Below are 23,697 nucleotides of genomic sequence, written 5' to 3' on the forward strand. Positions count from 1 at the left end.
GAATGACATAAAAAGAAAAAGAAAAAGATAAAAATGAAGCATGTTGATGCTTTTTGTTATTTCTTTAGTAAAGTAAATATATAAGTATGTTAAATTATGAGAAAATTGTTTTTGGAACTCGGGGGAATCGCCAATATTCTGCCAATTTCTACCAGGCAACATTTCCATCTAGTCAATGATCCATGCTTAAACGCAAGACGAAAAAGCATTTACAATTGAGGACACTGAAATTTCATGTATCCCAAAAAAATAATAATTCAGCACAGCAAATTGACTGGACGCTTAAACTGTGCAGCCTATTCATTTCACATATATACATAAGCAGGACTGCAAAAACTGTATATCTCTCACCATAATTTACTATTTTGTAATTATACTGGAGAGAATTAATATTAATATATTTGTTTGGGTTATTGATGGGATGTAATCAGGTGCAAAAAGAAATAAAAAGTAGTTACATCAGACTAAGACTGTATTTAAAAAAAATATAAATGTAACAAATCAAATTTAATACAGTTACAATTTAGATTTTATTTAGCCTCATGACACTTATTATCCACCTTACACAAGTAGATACTAAAATTGTGCCCCGTGCTGCAGTTGTAAATTTGTATCATATTTTACACCATAAACATGTATTATGATTCCTACTGTTATTAAAAATCAGAATTTTTTTTCATGGCATATTTAGTGTCTAATAAACTGCTGATCTTGGAAAACATACCAAAACGTTTATTTCATTTGAAGATTTAATTTTACTTGCTTTAAAGGCAGCTTTTATTCTGATTTTTTTTTCTACAGGGTAAAGACAAATAAAAGAGGCTGAGCTGGCATTTTGTTTGCCCTACAGACCCTGAATCTCTAAAGCACACTTTTATAAAATTCCATTAAAAATAATAATACGTTTAATAATTTCCCCTCTTTGTGTATTGGAAATGGTTAAATATTGTATATTTTTGGGGGTTAAGCAATATTTTAATCACATCTCAATATGTCATGTGCATTATGATAATGTTCTCATAAAAACCCCTGTTTACATGCAAAAACAAAAGCATCTTGCCCTGATTTTTAATACATGTTAACATAAAAAGCATTTAAAAAAATAAACATATAAGAGAGAGTTTTTTTTTTATTCATTGTAAAGTTTCAAATCAAGGTGAATTGCGTTTGGAAATTCTAACCTCAACATGGCAAAACCATACAGATGAAAAACAAAACTCTCCAATAACACCACTCACCTCCCAAACCCCCCTGCACCCATCTTGACTTTCAAGAGAATGCAACTGCTGATTTTTTTTTATTTTTTTATTTTTTTAAGTGCAACGCTACTAAAAGATGCAAAAAAATGCTGTAATTCACACAGCAAGTAAAAGGGTTTCTGAAATGTTTCCTATGAAACATAGACAAAAAGCAATAACGAAGATATACGTGGATCTTTCTGAAGTATAAGGATCTGAGCTAACATCTTTCAAGAATACAAAAAAAAAAAAGAACAAACTTGGAATGAATAGTGCTATTCTCATCTCCTAAACAGGCATAAAAACATCTCAATTTTCCTTCTTTTTCATCCCATTTTAATGACAATGAATTAGTTTTATGTAACAGATTATAACTTTAATGCACAAAGTAACGTCTCCTATAGAAATAGTTGCTTCATTTTCTTATTTGCTACAATTTGCAAATGTAAACAGCGAGGCCGAGCCAAAAGCGACTCCAATGCATGATGGAATATCTTTGTTGCATACGTACAAAGTAGAAAATAATTATTTTATATGTCAGGCACCATTATTTGAAATGTAATACATTAATAATTACTAGAAAAATAAGACTTTGTTCTCCCAAACTTTGTTAATGAAAAAAGAAACCAAGGACAATCTGACAGGTTATTCAGTAGCTTGTAACATCAATGCATATCATTTGAATAACTGAAGTGCCGTATCTGCTAACTAGTACAGTACCCACAAGAAAAAAAGTTTACTGGATGGCAAATCAGCACCTTCATTTATGTAAGTACTTAGTGCTATTCCCTGAGCAATTATGCTAGGGAGTATTCCCTTCATATGCAAGCGTCTTAACACGGATATACAGTTTGTCATTTCAGCTGTTTCTAGAAGTAGAAGCCTATATTGTAAATGGTGTGGCCATGCAGTCTCTGGCCACAGAGTTAGAAGATACCATAGTGTTGAAACATTGAACCTAGCCTTTAATGGACATTCCTCCAAGGGATTATGTTATTGGGGCATGCCCAATGGAGATAATATAGAAATGTCACCAAAACACCAGACTCCTTCAAGGAGACTATCCTTGAAGGAGTCTGGTGTGCTGGTGACATTCTATATTATCTGCAACTGGCGGCGCCATCCGCGGTCATTCCAAGCACCCTTCCTCATATTCAGGGCTGTCCGGTAAGGAGTGCAACAAACCTCTCTCTTCATATGCCCAATGGTGAGTGCCCCATGATCCTGTGCATTGTTATTAATAGATATGTAACATGTATCATAGTTTAATCTGCCAATGTCCGGAAGGCATCCATTTGTGCCTGACTGCCATTACATGATGGGACAGATTTAAAGGGATAAGAATAAGCACAACACGCTAGGAGATGCATAAAGGTTACATTAACAATGCAACTTGCATTAAAAAATCTGCCCAAGAGTAGCGTGTGAGGATGCTACTATAACATTTCCTGCTGCTGCTGAATAAAGGACAAAGCTGTTATGCTATTCTGTATTTATAATGCAACCACTTTGCCATGTACATCTGCCTGCCTGCAGGGCTAGACTATTTTGCACCCTAGGCAAGACCGGCTACTTGCACCCCCCCAGCCCACTACTGCAGCACAACCCCCAATCCCCCCGTGCAGCCCCATTCTTCTGTTGGATAGCTTCCACAGGCAACAGGTGAATATAAGCAGCTGAGAGCAATAGACAGACTTCTATTGGCAATCTCATTTGAAATAGCAGACTGGCTATTAAAACCCTGCCACTGAGCAGATAAGCGGACTTGAGAGAAAAAGTTGTCTCTCAGTTCCGCTCCTCTGCTCAGTGGGCTGGTACAATAGCCAGCCTGCTATCGGCAATTTGAAATAGACATGGGGGTGAGTGTGAGGCTGCGCCACAAGGCTACAGTGCACCCTAATTGGCTGTCTAGTTTGCCTAGTGGCAGCACCAGCCCTACCTGCCTGTTTTTCCCATTTTACATTTTATTTATAATATGGCTGATGTTACATTTCGAGGAACTGATCACTTTGAAACATCTGCCATTTTCATAATGGTAAATGATTGCTTTCATCCCCAATTTCCTATTTGCTGCACATTCACACCCTAGTTATGATAATATCCTCTTTTGTGTACACAAGGCATTGGCCTCCCTGCCCAGATTCACCAAGCTTTCATCGATATGTGTGAATCTTTAAATACCTGATCATTTTGGTACAATATAGATACATGCAAAGTTAGGTATGGTTCATGTAGCATTCAAGCCAAAGCTTTGTGTTTTTATTTTTGGATGGAGTGAGTAGGGATCAGAACCTCTATCAAAGTATTAATGCTGCTATGTCCCTGTTCAAGAGGAGCCCCCTCATTTCCTGTGCCAATGAAAGTGCAAAGCTCTCCAACAGAGGCACTTTAATGAAGAAAAGTTTGTCAGGCTTTAAATTATGTCTTTATCCCTTTTGGGGACCAAACAGTAATACAAACTTGAAAGACCTCTCCTCACAGTGTCTAAAGCACAAACATGGGCTGGATATAGGTATACTGATATGTAATTAATCTATATGCCCTTATCATTAGGTTGAAATGCAACTAAGGGATGGGGGAATTGCTTTGCCAAGGCACAATAATTTTGCTCATATGCGTGAGTGTAAGAGCTCATTCCCATTTATGTGCACTTAGTATCAACAGACTTTTTTTTGTACGTAAAGATGCAATTCCATGAAGGTGCCATTTTGTCAGTTCATTAAAAACCCAAAATCATCAAGCAACCCTTTTTTGCTGTAAACCAGAATTTACAGGGTTATCACTTCATTACAAATGGGGACATTCTGGTGTCAAGCAGCTATGTACTGTTGTCAGGTCCCAGAAATGATGTCCACTCATTAATATAGTTTGAACTCACAAAATGGCTCTTTAGTTATACCAAGTACCTGCCAAACTGTAAACATGTAAACTAGCACACTGCCTGGTTCTATATTGGTTTGCTTTCTGATATGTTTTACTTGCACCAATTAAGGACAAGGTTATATCACAGTAGGCATGCCAGTGATTCCTCTATACATAACTTTGCTTCTATAGAGTGGCACAAAATTTAGCTGGAATTACTTTTTTTAGGCCTGGTGATTTTGCAAGTTTCTAATAAATTGATAGGTGCCCATGATGGCTAACATATGGTATCACAGCAATATAGACACAAGAAGATGACCTTGTGTTCAGCACACATATGGCCAAGATAGGAATGCTAATTAAATACTTGTATCTCTTATCTTCACCTAGTATTATATGCATACAAACTTAAAGCTCAATTGAACATTCAGTTAAAATGCGCTAAATACATTTCAGGTCATAACAACAAAAAGTGTACAAAGACCTACAGTTGGCTTTCCCTAGAAAGCAGCCACAGCCTGATTGGAAAAGTCCATCCCTTGCCAGAATGCTTCAGAGAAGGACCCTTTCTCACGATGTGGAAACAACGGTCTCTTTACAGAGCTCTGACACACCCCGCTGAGTCAGAGCTAGAGCTCTCCTATCAAACTTTAAGAACTGGAATGCATTTTGTTGATTGAAACTGAAAGTTCTGTTTGGCTTTAATGGTGGAGACATGTGTCCAATTATTTACACAATGGTTCAATCCATTAAGAAAACATCCATAGGTGGAGGCACAGATTTTGGCCTCAACCAGATTTTTGGTTATGGATGATTTAAGCCAGTGGTTCTCAACCTTTTTAGGGTCGGGACCCCTTGGTAACATTTGCTAAGTTTTCAGGAGGCTATGCGTGCTCTCAGGTGGTTAGTGGGACTCTCTGGTGGTGCCCAGTGTGGGCTCTGTGGTGATCAAGCACTCACCTCCCCTCACTCCTGCCTGCTCCCCTCTCTCTAAACCTCTCCGGCTGCTGCTGCAGCTGCAGAGCCATCTAAGGGAACCGACACTGCCAGGCTAGAAGGAGGCTGAGGAGCCTCTTACCTAGAGCAATACAAGGCACGTGGGGACCCCCTCAACTGTGGGTTGCAACCCACTTGTGGGTTGCGACCCACAGGTTGAAAACCACTGATTTAAGCTTTGTACCTTTTTTATTTTGCCTGCCTATACCTGTGCATCAGTGGCATGTACATAGTCTTTCTTCAAATGTGGGAGTTTTGTGAACTGGAAAACTGTAGGTAACAATGTACATTATACATATATTGGACGGGCCATGCTGTTATCTCTTCTTACGTTAATTACGATTACAAAAGGAACATAAATGAAACGTCCACAGTTTCAAACTGTATTCAGAAATTACAAGCTACTGAATTTCTATTCAGAGAATGCAAATGTAGTTAATTGTGCTAAGTGCTAACATTTTTTTTTATTCTTTAGCTTTTCCATTCTTTTCAGCTTGTGCAACGTTCCTATGTAGACCTCTCTGGATATGAGTAGTGAAATCATACTTGTCCGTGCAAAGATGTTGGCATATACTACATTGAAAAGGTCCACTTTCCCCGTGGCAACTCATATGTAGAGCATACATAACTTCATCCAGAAACACAATGCCGCAGTGCACACATTTCGTTGAAAGTTCATCTTGAGTACTTCGATCCACTCTTTCAGTTTTTACTACATTCAACGGGCCATCATCCTTTGCACTCAAAGAAGGTGACTGAGTTTTTTCTTTCGAGGCCCCGCTGGATGCAGATCCAGGTCTGGAATGCTTCATTGCCAAGTCTAGAGGAATGTCATTGTCAGATCCAACAGTGGAATATTGAGCAGGCAGATTAAAGGTGGGATAAGGCACGTAATTTGGGCAAGGGTTTTGTAGGCCAGGCACATGACTCAAGTAGTGAGGATTCCCAGGAACAGACAGCTTATACTTACTCCAAAATCGCAGCCAGTCAGCTTCACTCTGGAAGTCATTGTGAACGATTGGAAGTCCAAAGAGTGGGTACTGATACTTTTCTATGGGACTTCCTGGTGGGGAGTAATTTGGATGCTTAATAGGTCTCATGTACTTCTCAATTGGGCTACCTCTTTCTGAGCTGCCTTTGCTGTCAGAGACGGATGAGATATTCCCTGGATCTCCACTGCTTTCCTGAGGGCTTTTAATCTGTATGTGCAAAGGTTGCATCCTTTTGTGGATATCCATGGTTTGGCTGACTAATATTGTCTGCTGGGCAGAATGGCTTTTAGTCAATGAAAATGGGGACTCATATTTATTCATACCAAGTTGCTGAGCTTCTCTCTGGTGACCTTCCATTGAATGTTCCTCTGACCTCCTCTCTAAAGGACTTCCATTAGTTTGTTCTTCGCTGCTTCCTCTTTGATGTTTATTTAATGGTTCCGTTTGCAGTGCTTCTGGGTTAAGGCGTTTCCTTGTCCGTCTTCTGATAATCTGCTCGCCATTGTTCTGCTTAATGATGTTCAAAGGCCTGGGAGTCTGTGTAAGAGATGAAACACATATTAGATAAAACAAAAAGTATTTTACTTTTAATGATATTTAATACTGGGGTTAACTTGGATGCCTTGTGTTCACTGAAACAAGCATAACATTTTTATTTAAAAAAAATACAAGAAAGACAAAGTTCTAATTTCCGCTGGTAAAAGACTTGTTAATATTTAATCACCGGATTAACTGGCTGCACTGCTGTGATGCAGTTAAAAAATCTAGGCTTGCAAATTTTAAACTCACAATAAAATCATTAAACTGTTCATCTCAGCCTACAGATATTTACTATTGTTTCAGCTCCACTTGCTTTTGGTGTACAATGCTGTGCTCAGAAAAGACAAGTGTCTATATTGTTAAAGGGAACCTGTACTGAGACAAATATGGAGGCTGTCACTTGTCAATGTTGACCTCTTCTTGTGAAAATGGCCCTGATACTGGCCCAGAACAATTATGCAGATTAAGAGTTCTTCTTCATTTTCCGCATACTTCTTCTATGTCAATGAAGTACTGAATTTATGGCATCAGCATGACTGCCAGGAACTAGCAGAAAGGACAGCCTTTATATTTCATTTAGCACTGGTTCACTCTCTGACCCACAATCTGGCCAATCGAGTTATTAGACCATGATGTCACTGATGACCAGGAAACAAAGAAGCATGGTTTCTGATCATGTGATCACCATGACAGCCAATAATGGTTAGGTTTGTTTACAAACAAACCTGGTAGTTGCAGTTGGCACTGTGTATTACAGTGTGTAAAAAATTAATATTGATAAGTTTAAAATATTTGTAAAAACGGTAAAATAACCAATACTTTTTCTTAAAATTTTTGCATTTGTCAACTTTTCATCAAAAACAAGAGCAGGGTATTTAATGAAACAGTGCACCAGCTAAAAAAAAAGCCTTATATGTCCTTAAAAAAACTATTTAAGTAGGCAAATTAGTTATTAGATAGTATCAGTTATTGTTATGTTGACTGACACATGCTAAAGCTGCTGACCCCATTAACTGTTAGAAAATTGAACACATTTAAACAAATTCTAACCGTGTATACCCAGCTCTGCTCAAGTCAGCTGCAGCCTTGTAACCGGGAACTCATGAGTAGCTATGCCAATGCACATTGTGCTGACTACTTTAAAGTGATCTTAAAGTAACTTTTTAACCATTTGATAAAATCATTTACAATGGATGCTGCTCCTTGATTTTTAAATGTTTTAGTTTCTTGGAGAAATCAAGTGGCCCTCTGAGCACTGGTCCTGATATCCTGTTCTAGGGGGGCTCCTTTCCCTTGCAGTGTCCTATGGAGCCACCTATGTGTGCTAGTAAGTTGTGTGCGTCTCCGCAAACAGGCCGGCACAGCAAGGCAAGACACTCCCCTATTCCCTGCTCCTGTTCAGGGAAGCAGAGCTGAGAGGGTTAGAGGCAGCTATTTGGAAACAGGATATCTGTAAGAGCTTGGGCAAAAATGTAAAGAAATACTATTCAGGGCAATATATAGTGTTATAATATATTTATTATTTAAAAAAAAAATGGTTGAGAGTTTAATACTACTTTAAGTATTTTTTGCTCATGTTTGCCATTGTTGGTGTTTGTAGATGCCTGATGAGGGGGAGTGGCCTCAAAATGTTGCTTTATGACCAGATTTGTGTACAACAATAAAATGACCACTCGTTGAAGATTTTACTTTGGTGTGCTGGTGATATACTTTATTATTTGTACATGCACAGAAGCCCTCATTCACACTAGAAAAGGCCGTCACGTCCAGCTCCGTGCTGTGTGCGTGGCCGTATCGCTCAGCTCCCGGAAAGGACAGGTGCTGCGTGTGATTAGTACGCAGCCCCTGTCCTTATCTATGGGAGTATGCGGCAGTACGCCACCCTACGCTCACCCGCCTGCACGTCCGTGTGGGTGCGGGTGTCCGTACTCGTACGGTGACAGGATGGATCCTGTCAGTGCCCGAGCCAGGAAACACGCACCCGCATGGACCTGCACTTGGGGATAGCGTAGGGTGACGTACGGCCGCATACTCCCATAGAGAAGGACAGGGGCTGCGTATTAATCACACGCAGCACCTGTCCTTCCCGGGAGCTGAGCGATACGGCCATGCACACAGAACGGAGCTGTACGTGCTGGCCTTTTCCAGTGTGAATGAGGGCTTATTCTGTCCTATCTGAACTGATGGATATATACAAATAAGTGTGGCAAACGATTGTCTTCAGACTTAAAACGTCAATAAAATTTGCTATTTCCCAGTTTTGAAGCGTGGGAGTTGTAAAGGAGGGAAGATTTTAACAAGAATAGCAAACTGATGCTATCTGTATCTTTTCAAGGCCAACAGGCAATATTTAGACATGGACACAGAGTACAGGGAAAGTGTTTGAATAAAAAGGATTAAAACAACAAAAAGGGCTAAAGCGCACTATCTGCTGGGTAAAAGACTTCAATCGGCTATACAAAAATGTACTGTAGGAAAGTGAGTGATCAGGAATACAGTGTGCAAGCTCTGTCAAAAAACAGGGAGAGGAACCCTGTGGGTACACAACTAAATTCACACAATAAGAAAGCGCTACTACTGTAAAGAAACCACTCACGTTACTGTTGTCAGCATATCGTGTGTCCGCTGGTCCTACAGCGCCGGGAAAATGTGCAGGGGAACGAACTGAGGACTGTCAGGGGTAAATAAAAAGGATGCAAATGTAGAACCCTCGGGAAGAATTGTTAGGATATGGATGTATTTTAAGTCACGTCTGTAACATCCTTTAAATCCCAAGCATTAAACAAGACCTAAAGTATTCCATATCTGTTAAAAACCAAAACTCAATTGCCACTAGTAGGTTTTACTATTGTTTTTGTTTTTTTAAATACCTTGGAGCTCACGGTCTATTTTTATTTTACACTTCTCTAGTTTATATTCTTAATGCTATCTTTCTGAATCCTGAAAATATAAAAAAATGGAACTTTAGGCTCTGCAATGCTTCATTTTACTTGTCTCTCTTCCCCGCTACATCAGATGACTGACACAAAATCTGATGGCCATGAATAAGCAAAATGGAGGGAAAAAAACAATCCAAGTAATACAGCTTTGAAATGAAAGTGCCATGCTATGTTTCAATATGTTTGAGAATAAATGGGCAATAGTGTTTATGCACAGCAAGAAGAAAGAGCAACAATGGACAGTTTAAACCCTTCTTTATAGAATTTGTTGCACTTCATAAGTCAAAAGAAAATACTGCAGGTAAAGTTCACATTAAATTCAGTTGCAGGAAAATATTTCAGTGCCAATAATACAAGTACACAAGGGAGCAGTGGATTTTGGGCTATTTTCCAGAGGAGTGGAGAAATTCACAATAAATATTATGTGAAGGGATGGCAAAAGAGGTTTTGTTAACAGCTAATGTTGCTGAACAAGACAGCAGCCTAGCACTACGTAAATACATTTTGTGTGCTGTATTTGTTGGGGAAGACACAAGTGCTTAAAAAAACAACAAAACACATTAAAAACATCCAAAGGCAATAGTGTTCCACTCAAGGACCTAAACATTGAAAGGAAAACTCAATTTTTACTGAGCAATTGATGTAAGATACAGAATATAATTGCTACGCAATACTTTTTTTTCATGTGATGTTATAAAATAAAAGTTGCCTTTGTATTTCAACTACAGTTTTAAAAAATGTAAAGAAAAAATAAAATGTTGCGTCCTTAAAGTGACACTAAACTCTGGAGTTAAATCCTCAAAATACATTCAAGTCAAGGGTGGCTACTTTTGTTCCCATGGTCCCTGTGTGTGTTGTAAAGTAGCCACCGCTCCAAACTCATGATGGGCTATAATTTCAATACAAATGACCTAAGTAAACATGAGATTGTAGTCTATCATGGGAGGGAGCTTGGAGCGGTGGCTACTTTATAACACACACAAGGACCATGAGGAACAAAAGTAGCCTCCAGTGTTAACACCAATTCAGAGATAATTTGAGGATCTACAGCTGAGTGATACACAAATAAGATACATTTTTGTTAATAGTTAGGGTACTTGAATGCATTTCTAAGATTTAACACCTGAGTTTAGTAGCACTTTAATCACTATGACACATGGGATAAAATGCACCAACATATCTAATTTCCACTTGTGTTATTGCCTTACTGCTTTTCCTAGAAGTCAAGTTTAATTTGCAGCAGAATTTCCCTTCTGTTAAGATACTTCCAAAGATCTTTTAAAAATTTAAAATGTATCTAAACCCAGCAACAAAATATTATATATTGCAGTTTAGTAGTTCTTAGATGTGATGGCAACATTAGCTCTATTTTTCAGGTGTTTATTCCTTTATTTCCTACCACTGGGTGGCTACACTTAATCATTCCACTTTGCCACTCGGACTGCTCTCCTGATTTTGATTACCATTCAGGGCAAAATGACAGTTTCAGTGTAAAGCCAGTGTGACCCAATGAGTTACTAATACTCACCTCTCCAGCAATTCCCTGTCATTGCCTCCTTAATCACAGCTGGCCTAAAAAAAACCCAGTGCTCCTGAGTATGGGAGACCCATGATGAAGTTCTAAGGCCTGACAGGTAATCACTAAGCCTGAACACTGTCCCATTATGAGGGGGAATGACATCAATGACTTCTAGTTTTTGATACCGGCCAACAGCTGCAGGATGACTGCATCAACCATTTATTTGCTGGCATTGCAGCTCCAAATGTTGCTAAACGGACCCATGGCAGCTGGAAAATTTGCTAACAGGACAAAGATAAGTAAAGAACTAAATTTGCTAACAGGACAAAGATAAGTAAAGAACTGTGAAAAGGGAGAGAGAAAGGTAATCGAATATAACACTGTAAGTAAAGAATGCACAGTAGATATAGGTAGAAAATTTATGATGGTTGACTTTGGCTCAAGACTGGCACATCCAGGCAGGATTTGAGGTGAATAGTCATTTCATGTACGGTTATTTAGACATTATAACAATATTCTAAACCCTATGTATAAGAGGTGATTCTAATTGAGAGGATATACATTGGGTGCTAACAGTTGTGTGGCTCCATTGATCCAAATCAAGTTCTGGGCATGTGTGTATCCTACAAAAATATGTCTATATGGATAGAGACAATCCATAACCCCGCTCTTATATTAGGGGAACAAAAGACTGTCTGATGAAAATCCCCAATTTTCTTTTTCCTGAAAGAGTTCTGGCAAAATTGTCTATAGAATTCTATTCACATTTTGGCCAGAACCCAATCACACCACATTTTTTTAAAGATTGGCTAACAATCTTTTCATACCATTTGGTACCTTTACAGCTATTCAATAATATTATTCACTTTTAAAATGTATGCAGTGATTAAGGTTAACAGATACTTTAAATAAATAATAAGAAGATACACATTTGTTGCTATTAACTACTCTTCCACCTTTACTAGATAGCTCCATTTAATATGTAGTGATATGTAGTTATATTTGACCCCTTGCCTGTTCTTTACTATTATGGTAGAATCTACCTATTTCCATGAAGGATCCAACATGGGTAAAGAGCAGGGCAAAGAATCACTGTGCCAATCACCCTCTTTTGGGCTCTCCCTAGTGTGTAAGAACACATATACATTCATTCTTTTTCTCTCCATCCTGTTTTCCTACATGTATCCATTTTGTCTTTTTCTGTTAACAAGAACAACCTTGTGTAACCTTTGCAATTAGTTAAGTTAAATCGTTACGCATTCCAGTTTTGATAGAAAACTAGTTGCTCGTCCTTGAAGGTCTTCATAGAGATAAAAGTTAATGTATGCGCTGTCAGGACCACTTCATTAACAGAAACATATTTAAAGCTATGAGTTCACCCAATAAAGGAGGAATTGCTATTCTGATACCTTTGGCATGTTAGTGTGATTCCTCAGTGTCCATGCACACTAAACGGGCTAAACTTTCCTTTCTTTGATATAACAATCAACCTGTCAAAGACACTAGCAATATACAAAGAAACTTTTTGGATCCTTGAAAATAGTAACTGAGCTGAAAAGTCTATTTGCAGTGTAACTCCCAAACCAAGGATGCCAAGAGATCTTGCCTAGCAGGATCTTTGATAGCAGTAAAACTTGGCACATGATAGAAACCTAACGAAATCTGTTTTGTATGAAGCAGCTGTTGAAAAAGTTTGGCTAGGGCACACTAAACAGAAGACACTTTTGTAGGATAACATAAAGGAGGCTCCGCTCCTACTGCTCCTCCACCCTTCATACAGAAGACACAACATGCCGGTAAAAATAACCATTGTAACTGATCCTTTAGTGCTACTGTGCATGTACTTTTGTGATCATATAAGGTTCAGATTTCAAATAAGTGTGCATTGCTTTAGTTTTTATACATTTCAATGTGAATATATGGCAAAAGCATAGCAAATGCATCTTAAACACCCATGTACACTAGCCCTTAACGTGTATCTTTAACAGAAACTTTGTTATCAGGATAAACAGAGGGTGATTCTCCCCAGCAGGAACACAAACAGCAAAATGGAAATAACGGGGGTTCTAACCTATCCCTACTCTATCCAAAACTTATTAGACGTACATTATAAGATAGCATCATGTTCTATGAAAATTAGGTTGGACTTAGTATACCTAGAAAATGTATATGTAAGGAACTACATTATTTAAGTAAATAAAAAACAAGAGACTTGGTGAAAAAAACAAATACAAAAACAGTTTTCCTACCGAGTGCAGTTTCTGGTACAAGCCACATGCGTTGCAGACGTAGCCTCCATTTGCATTCTTTCTCCATAGAGAAGTCTTTGTGGTCAGGCAATTGGCACAAAAAACTCCGGAGCCTCTACGTCTCTGTAAATTAAAGAAAGCAAACCGTACATGAAACACAAGCAACAGTATTATTATTATTTTTTTCATGTAAAGTTAAATTAGCAAAGGTTTCCTGTAACATAGCCGAACAAGGTCTACTCTACCGGGATATCAGTGGGCCAAGGCTTCAGGCCAAATTAAGCACAAATGAAATTGTCTTCATCATAATTAGATCTACTTGTTCTAATTAATTACTTTGCTTTTGGACAAACCGTAAATTCGGACTGCTGGCTGAACTTAAGGATTAAATGTCCCTACAATTAAAATTGGCAGGAACATTCATAAAAGAAAATAAAAATGACAAAAGCTATAAAGTAATATACCTATGTACATTTGTAGTTAACCAGACGACAAGTATATAAATATTAAAAACGTCAAACCTGACTGAAGTCATTAATAATGTGTCCAAAAATGATTATACTATTTCCATGGATCCTTAATGTTTTGTGACACACACACGCACAAACACACACCTTCTTGCAAGTTTATTTAGGACCTGATGATTTTGGAGTTAGATATGGAAGCACGTAGCACCTACATAAGCTTATCTAAGCCTTGTCCCTTCATCCCATCTGATGTGATTGGAGGCAGACAATTGTGGAAGTCAGAATCACATCTAAAGGAATTTTAGAAGTCTTTATTGCACTCTGGAAACACAGCTAAATGTATGCAGGACCCACCATCTTCTAGTAGTTTAAGATCTACAATGATTACACAAGCACAGTGCTGCATTGGAATTATTATTGATGTCTCCTAGTAGCGCAGGTACTGAATGAAACAGGTATGTGAAGAAGATGCTTTCCTTGTTCTCCATTCTTGTCTGCCATTATAGTGCACTATAAACTCATGTTAAGTTTACTAATTTGTATTGAGATTGTAGTCCATCACAGGGATGGACTACAATCTGAGCTTGGAGCGGTGGTTACTTCACAACACACACAGGGACCATGGGGAACAAAAGTAGCCCCCCTCCAGAATGAAGGACTGCACCAGCGCCAATTCAGAGATGATTTGAGTGATACACAAATAAGATCCATTTTTGTTAATAGTTAAGGTACTTGAATGTAGGGCTGCAACAACAAGTCGATTATATCGACGAAGTCGATTCTAATCGATGATGGAAATTGAATGCATGTTTAAGATTTAACTTAAAAATGCATTCAAATTCAAGTATAGTGTCACTTTGAACTCATAGGGGTCTATTCACGAAGCTGCCGAAGGATCTGGCCGTAGCTTCGGCCGATCCTTCGGCTAGCTTCGGCCCCAGTACCCCCACCGAAGGGGTGCTGTACTGGCTATTCACAATAGCCCGTACAGCTCCCGATCATGGTGATTATTCTGACAGGAGCGATGTCAGAATAGAAAAAAACATTTCAAAAAATTTTTCCCATTGAAAAGCATTGGGACATTACATTTTGGTTATTTCAATTTGCAATAGCCAATAGTAAACTAGCATTGGAACCGCCCTCTGCTGCAGTTCCCCATCAGGTCCATCAGCAGAGAGCGGGCACAATGCTAGTAATGTCCCAATGCTTTTCAATGGGAATTTTTTTTTTTTTAACCAGCCTGAAGTGAATAGCCGAACAGTGTTCGGCTCACTTCACTTCAGATCGGTCATTCACTCGGCTGCCCTCGGCAGCTTCGTTAATAGACCCCATAGTAATCTTCTAAGATTGTGTGTACAATTTTATACAATCCCCACAAAGTCAAAATGGCCGTCCTAGAGCACAGATTTGCTGAACTCTAATGATGACTTCTTAGAAATATTAAACCTTATAAACAGCTGAAAGTTATATAACAATTTCTGGCATTTCTTTTAGTTGATTCATCTAAGAATGATATTGATTTCACACATTAATAGTGGTGATTATCAAAGAGTGTTTTCGGGAAAATCTGTGTGACAAAGTGGCAGCAATCCTCTTTCTAGCACAAAAACAAAGCAGTGTCTCACCATGGGCGTACCACAGTGTTATGTTGGCCAAAGCAGTAAGGAAATCTGCAGGGAGTCCAAGAAAACCAGTAAAGCAAGCCAGGACGGGCATATACCTCACTGCTCTATGTTTTTAGTGAAATATCTTCCATCTATTGCTGCAGTTAACCCTCGCTGTAAATATATAGAGTATTTCCACTGTTTACGTTCAGGTGATGATGAGAAACAGAAGGTCAAGCTCTCGTTTAGAAGCAATTGCCAAGTTTGGATTCATGCCCTAATTTCAAACTAGAGTGTTATATTTCTGTAAGTACAAATATTTAATTACTATTTAGTAACTACCTGTCCACAGGTAATTTGATATTTGCATGAATCCTTAATGATAAATGGTACTTTTAATATTTTTACAAGTTGCCAAATCTTACCAATTTCCTATTCTCACCTTTACACATTGCATGACAGCAACGTCTCCAGAAATCTAATGTAAAGTGTCACCATCAATTGTAGTTTCCTGGCAGAAGGCAAGGAAAGACTCTCAAGAGATTTATTAACCATGACCGGATAGATAATGAAGCCACCAGATTACAGAGGGTCTAAAAGTGAATCAGCTGCAAATCAGCTATTCAGAACCACAGAACAGAAAATCAGATAGCTGCAAGTTTATGGAAGGAAGATGTGTTTTATATCTTTAGGGACAATTGACAAAAATTGACAAAATTAACACTAGCAAGGAAGATCTTTTCCCTAACTTTCAAATCAAGTACCTCTGCCCTAACACAGGAAAGAAACTTCAAAGTACTAACAAGATGGTATAGATGTCCATATAACTTATACAAGATGAACCCTAAAAATTCCAAGTTGTGTTGGAGGTGTTTTGTAGAAGATGGGACGATGATACATATCTGGTGGTTGTGTAAGATGATAAGATCTTACTGGAAATCAATCTTGGACATAGCACAAGAGCTAACGGGACTCCATGGTTTGGAGACACCTGAGGTGGCTCTGCTGTCTCTACACCATGGTTCGCCCGAAGAAAAAAGAAAAAAGGCCTATTGGGCCCGATCCTTGCAGCTGCAAGGGCAGTAATACCTAGACATTGGAAGTCCACCAGCTCTCCCCAGATATCGGAATGGGTGGAAGAACTAAATAATGTAATGCGATCTGAAGAGCTCATGGCCCGCTTATATAATAGACACACGCCATTTGGGGAGAGGTGGAGTCCATGGAGGGATTACATGAGCTCACAAGAGATTCTTAGATTTTTATAGGGGTAAATCCAGAATAAGCCTAATGTTGGATTATTTTATCCTGATCTGATACCTGTTCTGACTTAACGTTCCTTCTCTTCCTTTTGTTCTTTTCGCTTCCTCCCTAGCGATTAATTATACTTACAACACCCCTGATACCCTTGATTGTGTGGGAATGTCTGTTTTTGGGGGCGGGGGGGGGGAAGAAAGGTGTTAGGGTTTTAGTGTTATATGTCACTTATTTGTTTTAAGGGAGTAGGAATATGGAGGGAACTACACAAAAAAAATTGAGATGATTCTTACTATAGGTGTAATGTTAAGTGTGCGGGAATGAATTATGTTTGTTATTTGTATTTGTATGATATGTGAAATTTGAAAACTCGATAAATAAATATTTGGAAAAAAAAAGCAAAGAAAAAAATATATGCACGCGCATATACACACTAAGCGGGTTACTTACAAAGCTGCCGTAGGCGGCCGAGTGAATAACCGACCCGAAGTGAAGTGAGCTGAACGCTGTTCGGCTATTCACTCGAGGCTTGTACGGCTGATTTCAGCCGTACACCGACTAAAATCGGCTTGCTGCGGCTGGCTTCGGGTCGGCCAAACGTGCTCAGCATCACAGCAGATCCGCCGGGTTCTCAGTGTAATGACAGATCAGCCTCCTTGGTTACCTGGTAACCAGGGAGGCTGATCTGTCTCTGCAAGTGGCCAGAGCCAGCAGTGAGATGACGGCTTCGGCCCCAGGACCCCTTCGGTTCAGTAGAAACGAAAGGGCTGCTGTACGGGCTATTCGGGAGTACGGGAGTTCAGTGGAGCCAAAGGCATACGCTTCGGCTCGACTGCGCCCTGGTGAAATTAGAAGCTGGCTGAACAGTCAGCCGACAGCCTGCTACTGAAAGCTGGGCTGAGCCAATGGCCGGCCGTATGGCGAGCTTCGAATTTCACCTGGGCTAAGCCCCTCTGCCAACTTCAGGAGCTGTACAGGCTATAGTGACTAGCCCGTACAGCAGCCCTTCAGTTCTACTGAACCGAAGGGGTCCTGGGGCCGAAGGATCAGCCGAAGCTACGGCTAGATCCTTCGGCAGCTATGTGAATAACCACCTAAATCTTATCAGAAAAAAGTGCAAGTGGGTGGGATGTATTTTACCCGGGAAGTCAAAAAAGCAAAACCTCTTGCATAGAAAAAAATCTAGATTAGAGAGGCCAAAAGAAGATAGATTTCTGGCTAATAACAATAACAGAAGGCCTCGTGTGGTTCCTGGTACTAGGCAAGACTTTCACTTTAATTTTTATTTGAAATGACAGGTTCCCTTTAAGAGGAGCAGGCGTCAGCAAAACTCACAAAGTCCCAAAGACTGTTAAGATCATTTGAAATATTTGTGAGATATCACTGAATCATACAATGGCATATTTTTGCCCACACTCCCAAAAACATCCGCCTTGGACAACAGCCTAATCCTGCCTGGGTATTTCATATGTACACGGACACTTCATCACTCTCGCTCAGGCAAACTGACAAAAATTGTGCAAATCCACTTTATTACACAGGAAATGACATTTATTATAAACTAGCCATTTTAAAGGATTTCTTCCAAATTTGCTGATTTTCTCTTTTTTTTTTTTTCAACAAGACTATGCTGCAGAAATTGAGTTGACTGCCAAAGGAATACAATGGGTGTAATTGTACTCTGATACGTTTCAAAGAAAAAAAAACCTTTGTGCAGACATAATTTTGGCCTGTGGAACTGAGCGTTTTCTTGGCATTAACTTGTCAGTTTATTCATCGAGTGTTTCACAATGAGTAACTACGACCTAACTACGAATATAAATATATATGCTGTATAGGTACAGTTCTGCATAGGATAAATATCTCTATCAGGATGTAAAGCACCATACAAGAAGCTCCTTTGCTAAACTAATTACAAGCGTGCATTTACGGATACCTGCTCTGGCGGGCAGTCAGCAATCTCAATTAATTATCAATACTGGGGACAGGATTGAAATGTAAATAGATGGAGATTGGTAGGCCTAGATTTGCATAGAGGTCTGACATGAGCAACTTCATTGAAGATGTCTACAGAGCTGAGAGTCAATATTACAATAGCGCTTTCCTAGGAATAAGAGAAATTTAATTACGGCCCTAGATTGCAATTCTTCTATAATAACAATAATGATTCAATCATGGGGCTATCAATAAACTCTTTGTGCATTTCATTTACTTTGCAAATGGACAAAGTGGCTGCAGATCATGTGAACCTCACATAGATCAGATCACTACACAAGTAACACAGAGGAAGGCTATTTACATACTTGGTTATATTCAGTGGTGTCCCTAGTATTTTTTTTTTATCACTTGATGCCGGGGGGGGTCTCAAATGATTGTCCTTGCAACCAGGAGGGGGGGAGAAGTCTGGGGTTGGATGGGGCCTCTGCATCATCTCCCTGCCCAGCTCCGGCCGCGTACTGCCCAGTGATGTCAGTTTTCGCCAGGAGCTGTGCGGGATGCCAGCTAGAGTATCTCACTCAGCACCTGGCAAACAGTGTTGTCACTGGTTGCCAGGATCTGTGCAGGGCACCAGCCAGAGTGTCCCAGGCTGCTAAGAGCTGAGTGGGTAGATGTATATGGACCTTACACATCTCCCCGCCCAGCTCTTAGCAACCTAGGATGTTCTGGCCATAAAAGGGGGCGGCAGGCACACTGAAAACATTGTACAGCAGAGCGGCCCTCCACATGACCCAAAGAGATGCCACCTGAGGCAACAGCCTCTGGCTCTCTCATTATAGGGACAGCCCTGGCTACATTACATTTACACCAATGGTTATAGGGCCTGACCATTTAACACATGCTGGTGTGCACTGTATAGGGGCAGTGCAATGTTCTGTTACAACACAACACATATTTTTTCTTTTTTATTGAAATATGTACAAAAGCTTGCTGTGATGAGCTGTGGTACACAACAACTCATTCTGATTTACTGCAGTATGTTGACACACATTTTCGTGTATTGTACTGCATAGCATGCTGCATTTTTATGCAACCCACACCAACACACAGGTTTGGTATGAATGGGTCATGCAGAGTTGGTATGATCTGGTTACACAGAATGGTTTTGCATGTGTTCTTGCGATGAGCCTACGTTGATCAACACAGCTCAACACACCTAATGTGAACAAGCCCTTTTTTTCAATCTTTTGTCCCATTATGCAGATTCCCTTTTGACTTTCTTCACTATAGACAAAGCAGGTCCAAATGAGGAAACTTCGTCTACTCTTCCTCCTCCAGAGAAAACTCAAATGATTGGGTTTCCACTCACTTTCAGTCCTAGTGACAGTAGACACTGGGACAAATAGAGAGAATGCATCACTTTAGTGGGCACATACACCGCAATAAAAAACCTGACAGGGATGCTAACCCTTCCCTACTCCAAATGGAAAAAAAATTACAGCCCCCCGTATCAGCTCTCAGTCATGATACAAGCAGTGAGCTGACTCTTGGCAGGAGTTATGCACATATCAAAAATGCATCCATGGGTGGGTGTCAGTCAGAAGGAGTGTCAATTCCTAGGCAGGCTGCATTTGCATGCAGACCACCCTAGGAAATAAAGCCATAGGCCATATAAGATCAATGATGTCAGCACAAGCATTCCAACCCATTGCTTTGCTTATATGCAGTTGTGCTGCAGGGAAATGACCTGGCCCAAAACTGAACAGACCGGTGGCTCAATGTCCTTTCTGGGTTTGAAGAAGCTTAGGTTAGGGTTAGGGTACGTCTTTGAAGATATACTAGAGACATGATAAAAGCTTTCCTCAATCTCTACGATTAAGTCTGGATATGGTGAAATGCGCCAGTGTGGGTGGACATGAGAAGGGACTAAATGCTGCTGTGTGATATGTACCAACTACAATAAACTATCAGCAAGTGTCATACAGAGTTCAGACAGATGCTTTTCTTTCATCCTGATAACAGTGATTGCTGGAGTGTGGACGTGCTTCAGCTGGCAAGCACCTGTTCATGGTTTCCTCTCCTCCAGTCGTGGAAGAGCGGTGTTAATCTATGAATTGAGCTCTGGAGTTCCTGTACAAGTATTTAATATATGTATTTAGTTATTTGGCTACAGGTGCTCTTTAAAACGTCTTTGAAGACATACTACAACCACGGTAAAAACTTGCCTTGAACGTGGACTTGTATCAGCTTTTTAATTGTTTTTTGCATCTCATTAATCAGCCAACAGCCCTCAGCTATAGAAAAAAAGTGCTACATTCTCAATAAAATCTCCAACAATCATTTATCAGCACAGGCACAATATGGAGCTCTAATCTATTACTTCCCATATAGGTACACACATACGATCGGATGAATGATTGACTTTTTCCTATAAAAGTGGGGGAAAAAATCAGTCTGAGCATTTTATTAGGTACACAGTATCAGGCTCAAACAGGGCTACCATGGAAGTGGAAGGTCCCTGGTGGGTTTTTTCCCTCAGGCTCTTTTCTAATTTCAACAGCACAGCAAGAGTGAGGAATAGGGAGCTCCTGCTCTCAGCCTGACAGATTGCTGTAAATACAGTATTCAGTTCTGCAACCTAACAACCCATCTACACAATTTACCACAGATGCGGAAACCTGGGGCTTACAGGATTATGGCACACAGCTAAATCCCAAATAATAAAACAGACTATTAGGGTGGATTCCAGGGAGCGCAGCAACGTAATGCACCAACCATACTGTAATTCACAGGAAGTGTGTTGCACGGTAGTGTGCGGAACCATGCGATTGACACAACGCTATGGTGTGAATCTGTACTTAGTGAAAATCCTATTAATAATAAAATAGTATTTATACACACACACACATATATTTACACATATACTGTACATGCAAATACATACATACACACAGTAAACTCCCAGTTATCCGGCACCCATGGGGATCAGCAGGTGCCGGATAAATGTAGATTCTGGTTGCTTGAGAGTTAATAGAGAGTTGGCTATTGCAATTTAAAATAGCCAATAGCAGGCTGGCTATTGCTCCCTATTGTTTATATTCTCCTGCCGACCGGGGAATCTAGCTGCCAGCTGGCAGCAAGATGTAAACTAAGAATTTGGTAAGCAACTAAATACATTTAGTTGCTAACAAAATTTGTTAGTGTGCACCAAGCAAACAACATTTTTTTTAGTGTGCATTAAGCCATTGGCACAAAAAAAAAAGGAGGACATATGCCCTTGATTTTTGTTTTGTTTGCCGGTTGCTTGAATGCCAGATAACGGGAAGTTTACTGTATATACAGAGAGGGGAGCAGCTAACAAATCAGTCTCTCTCTTCAGTTTGTTCAGTTAAGATTTGAAAATGAAAGAGAGAAGCTGATTGGTTGCTGTGCACTGCTGCTGCAGTTTTGTATGCTCCACTTTCCCATGTCATAGCAGTACCTGCACTACTGGTTGAAAATCATTTACAAGGAGGAAAGGTAACATATTAAATCAGAGCATTGTTGACTGGTAAAGGTGTTTTGTCGGTGCATTGGCTAGTTTATATGTAGCATATAGAAGCAGCTTGTTGCAAACCTGTCACAAGGGATCCATGAATGCCACAATTGCTGCCTGCTTCTGAATTTGCTAGCTGCCGGGCTGTTGTGTTCACCCCTATACTTTGAGTTGTTAACCCAGTACAATTATGCAAATCAGAACTTTTCACTTTCCTGGTTTCTATACTTATTGAAGATCTGTGACTCAAAGAGCAGAGGGTCGGCAATAATAGTCAAGCATCTAGTAATTTTACAAGGCGAGGTCATCAACGTTAGCCCTGTATTCTTCTAAGTACAGTTTGCATTTAATTCCAAACAGTTTTTACAAACTGTTTTTACTGTAAAATTACAAACTGTAATTACAAACCACTACCCATTGTGGCCAGAAGGTGGCGCTAAAATGGTTTATTATCCCTTAATTGTACTTGCGTGTTACACTCAGCACCTGCAGCGTGTGCTGTGAGTAATACTGCACATATACAGCACCGTACTTATCTCTTTTCCATTTTAGATATCTTTCCTGTAAAGACTGTTGTCAGAAACAAAGTATTTTGCTATCAGTGTCAATCTTAGTCCACTGTTATGTTTTGAATTAATTTATATAAAGTTAGGAAAGAGTTTTTAATCTCTGAGTCACTTCCTCGTAGGCGTTTGCTACCCTCAGATGTTCCTCTGTATATTTTCCACTCAATATTTTTCTTTTTTTTAATCAAGAAGTCATATTTTACAAACAAGTTTTGTGGGAGGGAACAGAACGGAAAACAAAACTTTGGCACGCAAAAAAAAGATACGGAAAGCAGGCAGTCTTAAAGCCACCCATTGAAACTTCACTTCCAATAATTCAGCAAATTATAAACAATTTTCTTTATCCGTTGTAGGAAAGTCACTGGTCTTTAAACAGTAATGGCAATAAATGCAGCTTTATTGCATCCAACGGAAAAGTAACACAAATAAAAAGGCCTACTCCACCTTAGGAGGCTAACTAGACAGTAGTGTCCCTCACTACGTCCTACTGGAGCGGCTATTCCAGCTTCCAGTATAAATGGACAAAAACCACAGTCCAATACAAACAATTGTTCTGACAGACCTTATTCCCCAGATATGCAGACACTCTCCAGTCTGTGTCCATCCAGTGCAGCCTGGATCTCACTCTGAGCTCTCACTCCCTCTCCGTCACCATCAGGTGCAGGCTAATTAATAGAGAGAGAGAAAGAGAGGAGGTTTACCTGTTGGGCCAGGCTTTACCCTTTCCTAGCCAGGGAAAGCTGCCCTTTTCAACCTCTCACTGACATACACAGAGTCGCGTACCCTGTCACACCGTATAATCTACAACCACATAACACTTTTATGATTACACATTTTATGAACACATGAGCAACAAGATTTTATGTTATTGTAGAACTGAAGCCCAAACTCTTTGATTTAATTTTGGTTAGAGTAAGGGAGAGTTATAACCCCAGCAGCTTTTTTTTTTTACTGACACATTGGGGAGATTTACCCTCACTTGCTTTCCGATAGCC

General features: G+C 39.7%; 1 protein-coding gene across 1 annotated transcript in view; it reads right to left on the reverse strand.

The window, feature by feature from the left end:
• Positions 1-5,421: 5,421 nt before the first annotated feature.
• Positions 5,422-23,697, reverse strand: part of LOC108797232 (zinc finger transcription factor Trps1-like) — a 65,366-nt gene continuing 47,090 nt past the window's right edge. Inside the window, exons 3-4 of the mRNA XM_018568803.1 lie at positions 13,336-13,458; positions 5,422-6,625 (exon numbers count right to left, since the gene is read on the reverse strand). Coding sequence (XP_018424305.1) covers positions 5,561-6,625; positions 13,336-13,458 — 1,188 coding nt within the window. The 3' untranslated portion in view covers positions 5,422-5,560. The remainder of the gene's footprint in view (positions 6,626-13,335; positions 13,459-23,697) is intronic.

This window comes from Nanorana parkeri, unplaced genomic scaffold, assembly GCF_000935625.1.
Source record: "Nanorana parkeri isolate BGI_ZX_2015 unplaced genomic scaffold, ASM93562v1 scaffold1247, whole genome shotgun sequence".
NCBI classification, from domain to species: Eukaryota; Metazoa; Chordata; class Amphibia; order Anura; family Dicroglossidae; genus Nanorana; species Nanorana parkeri.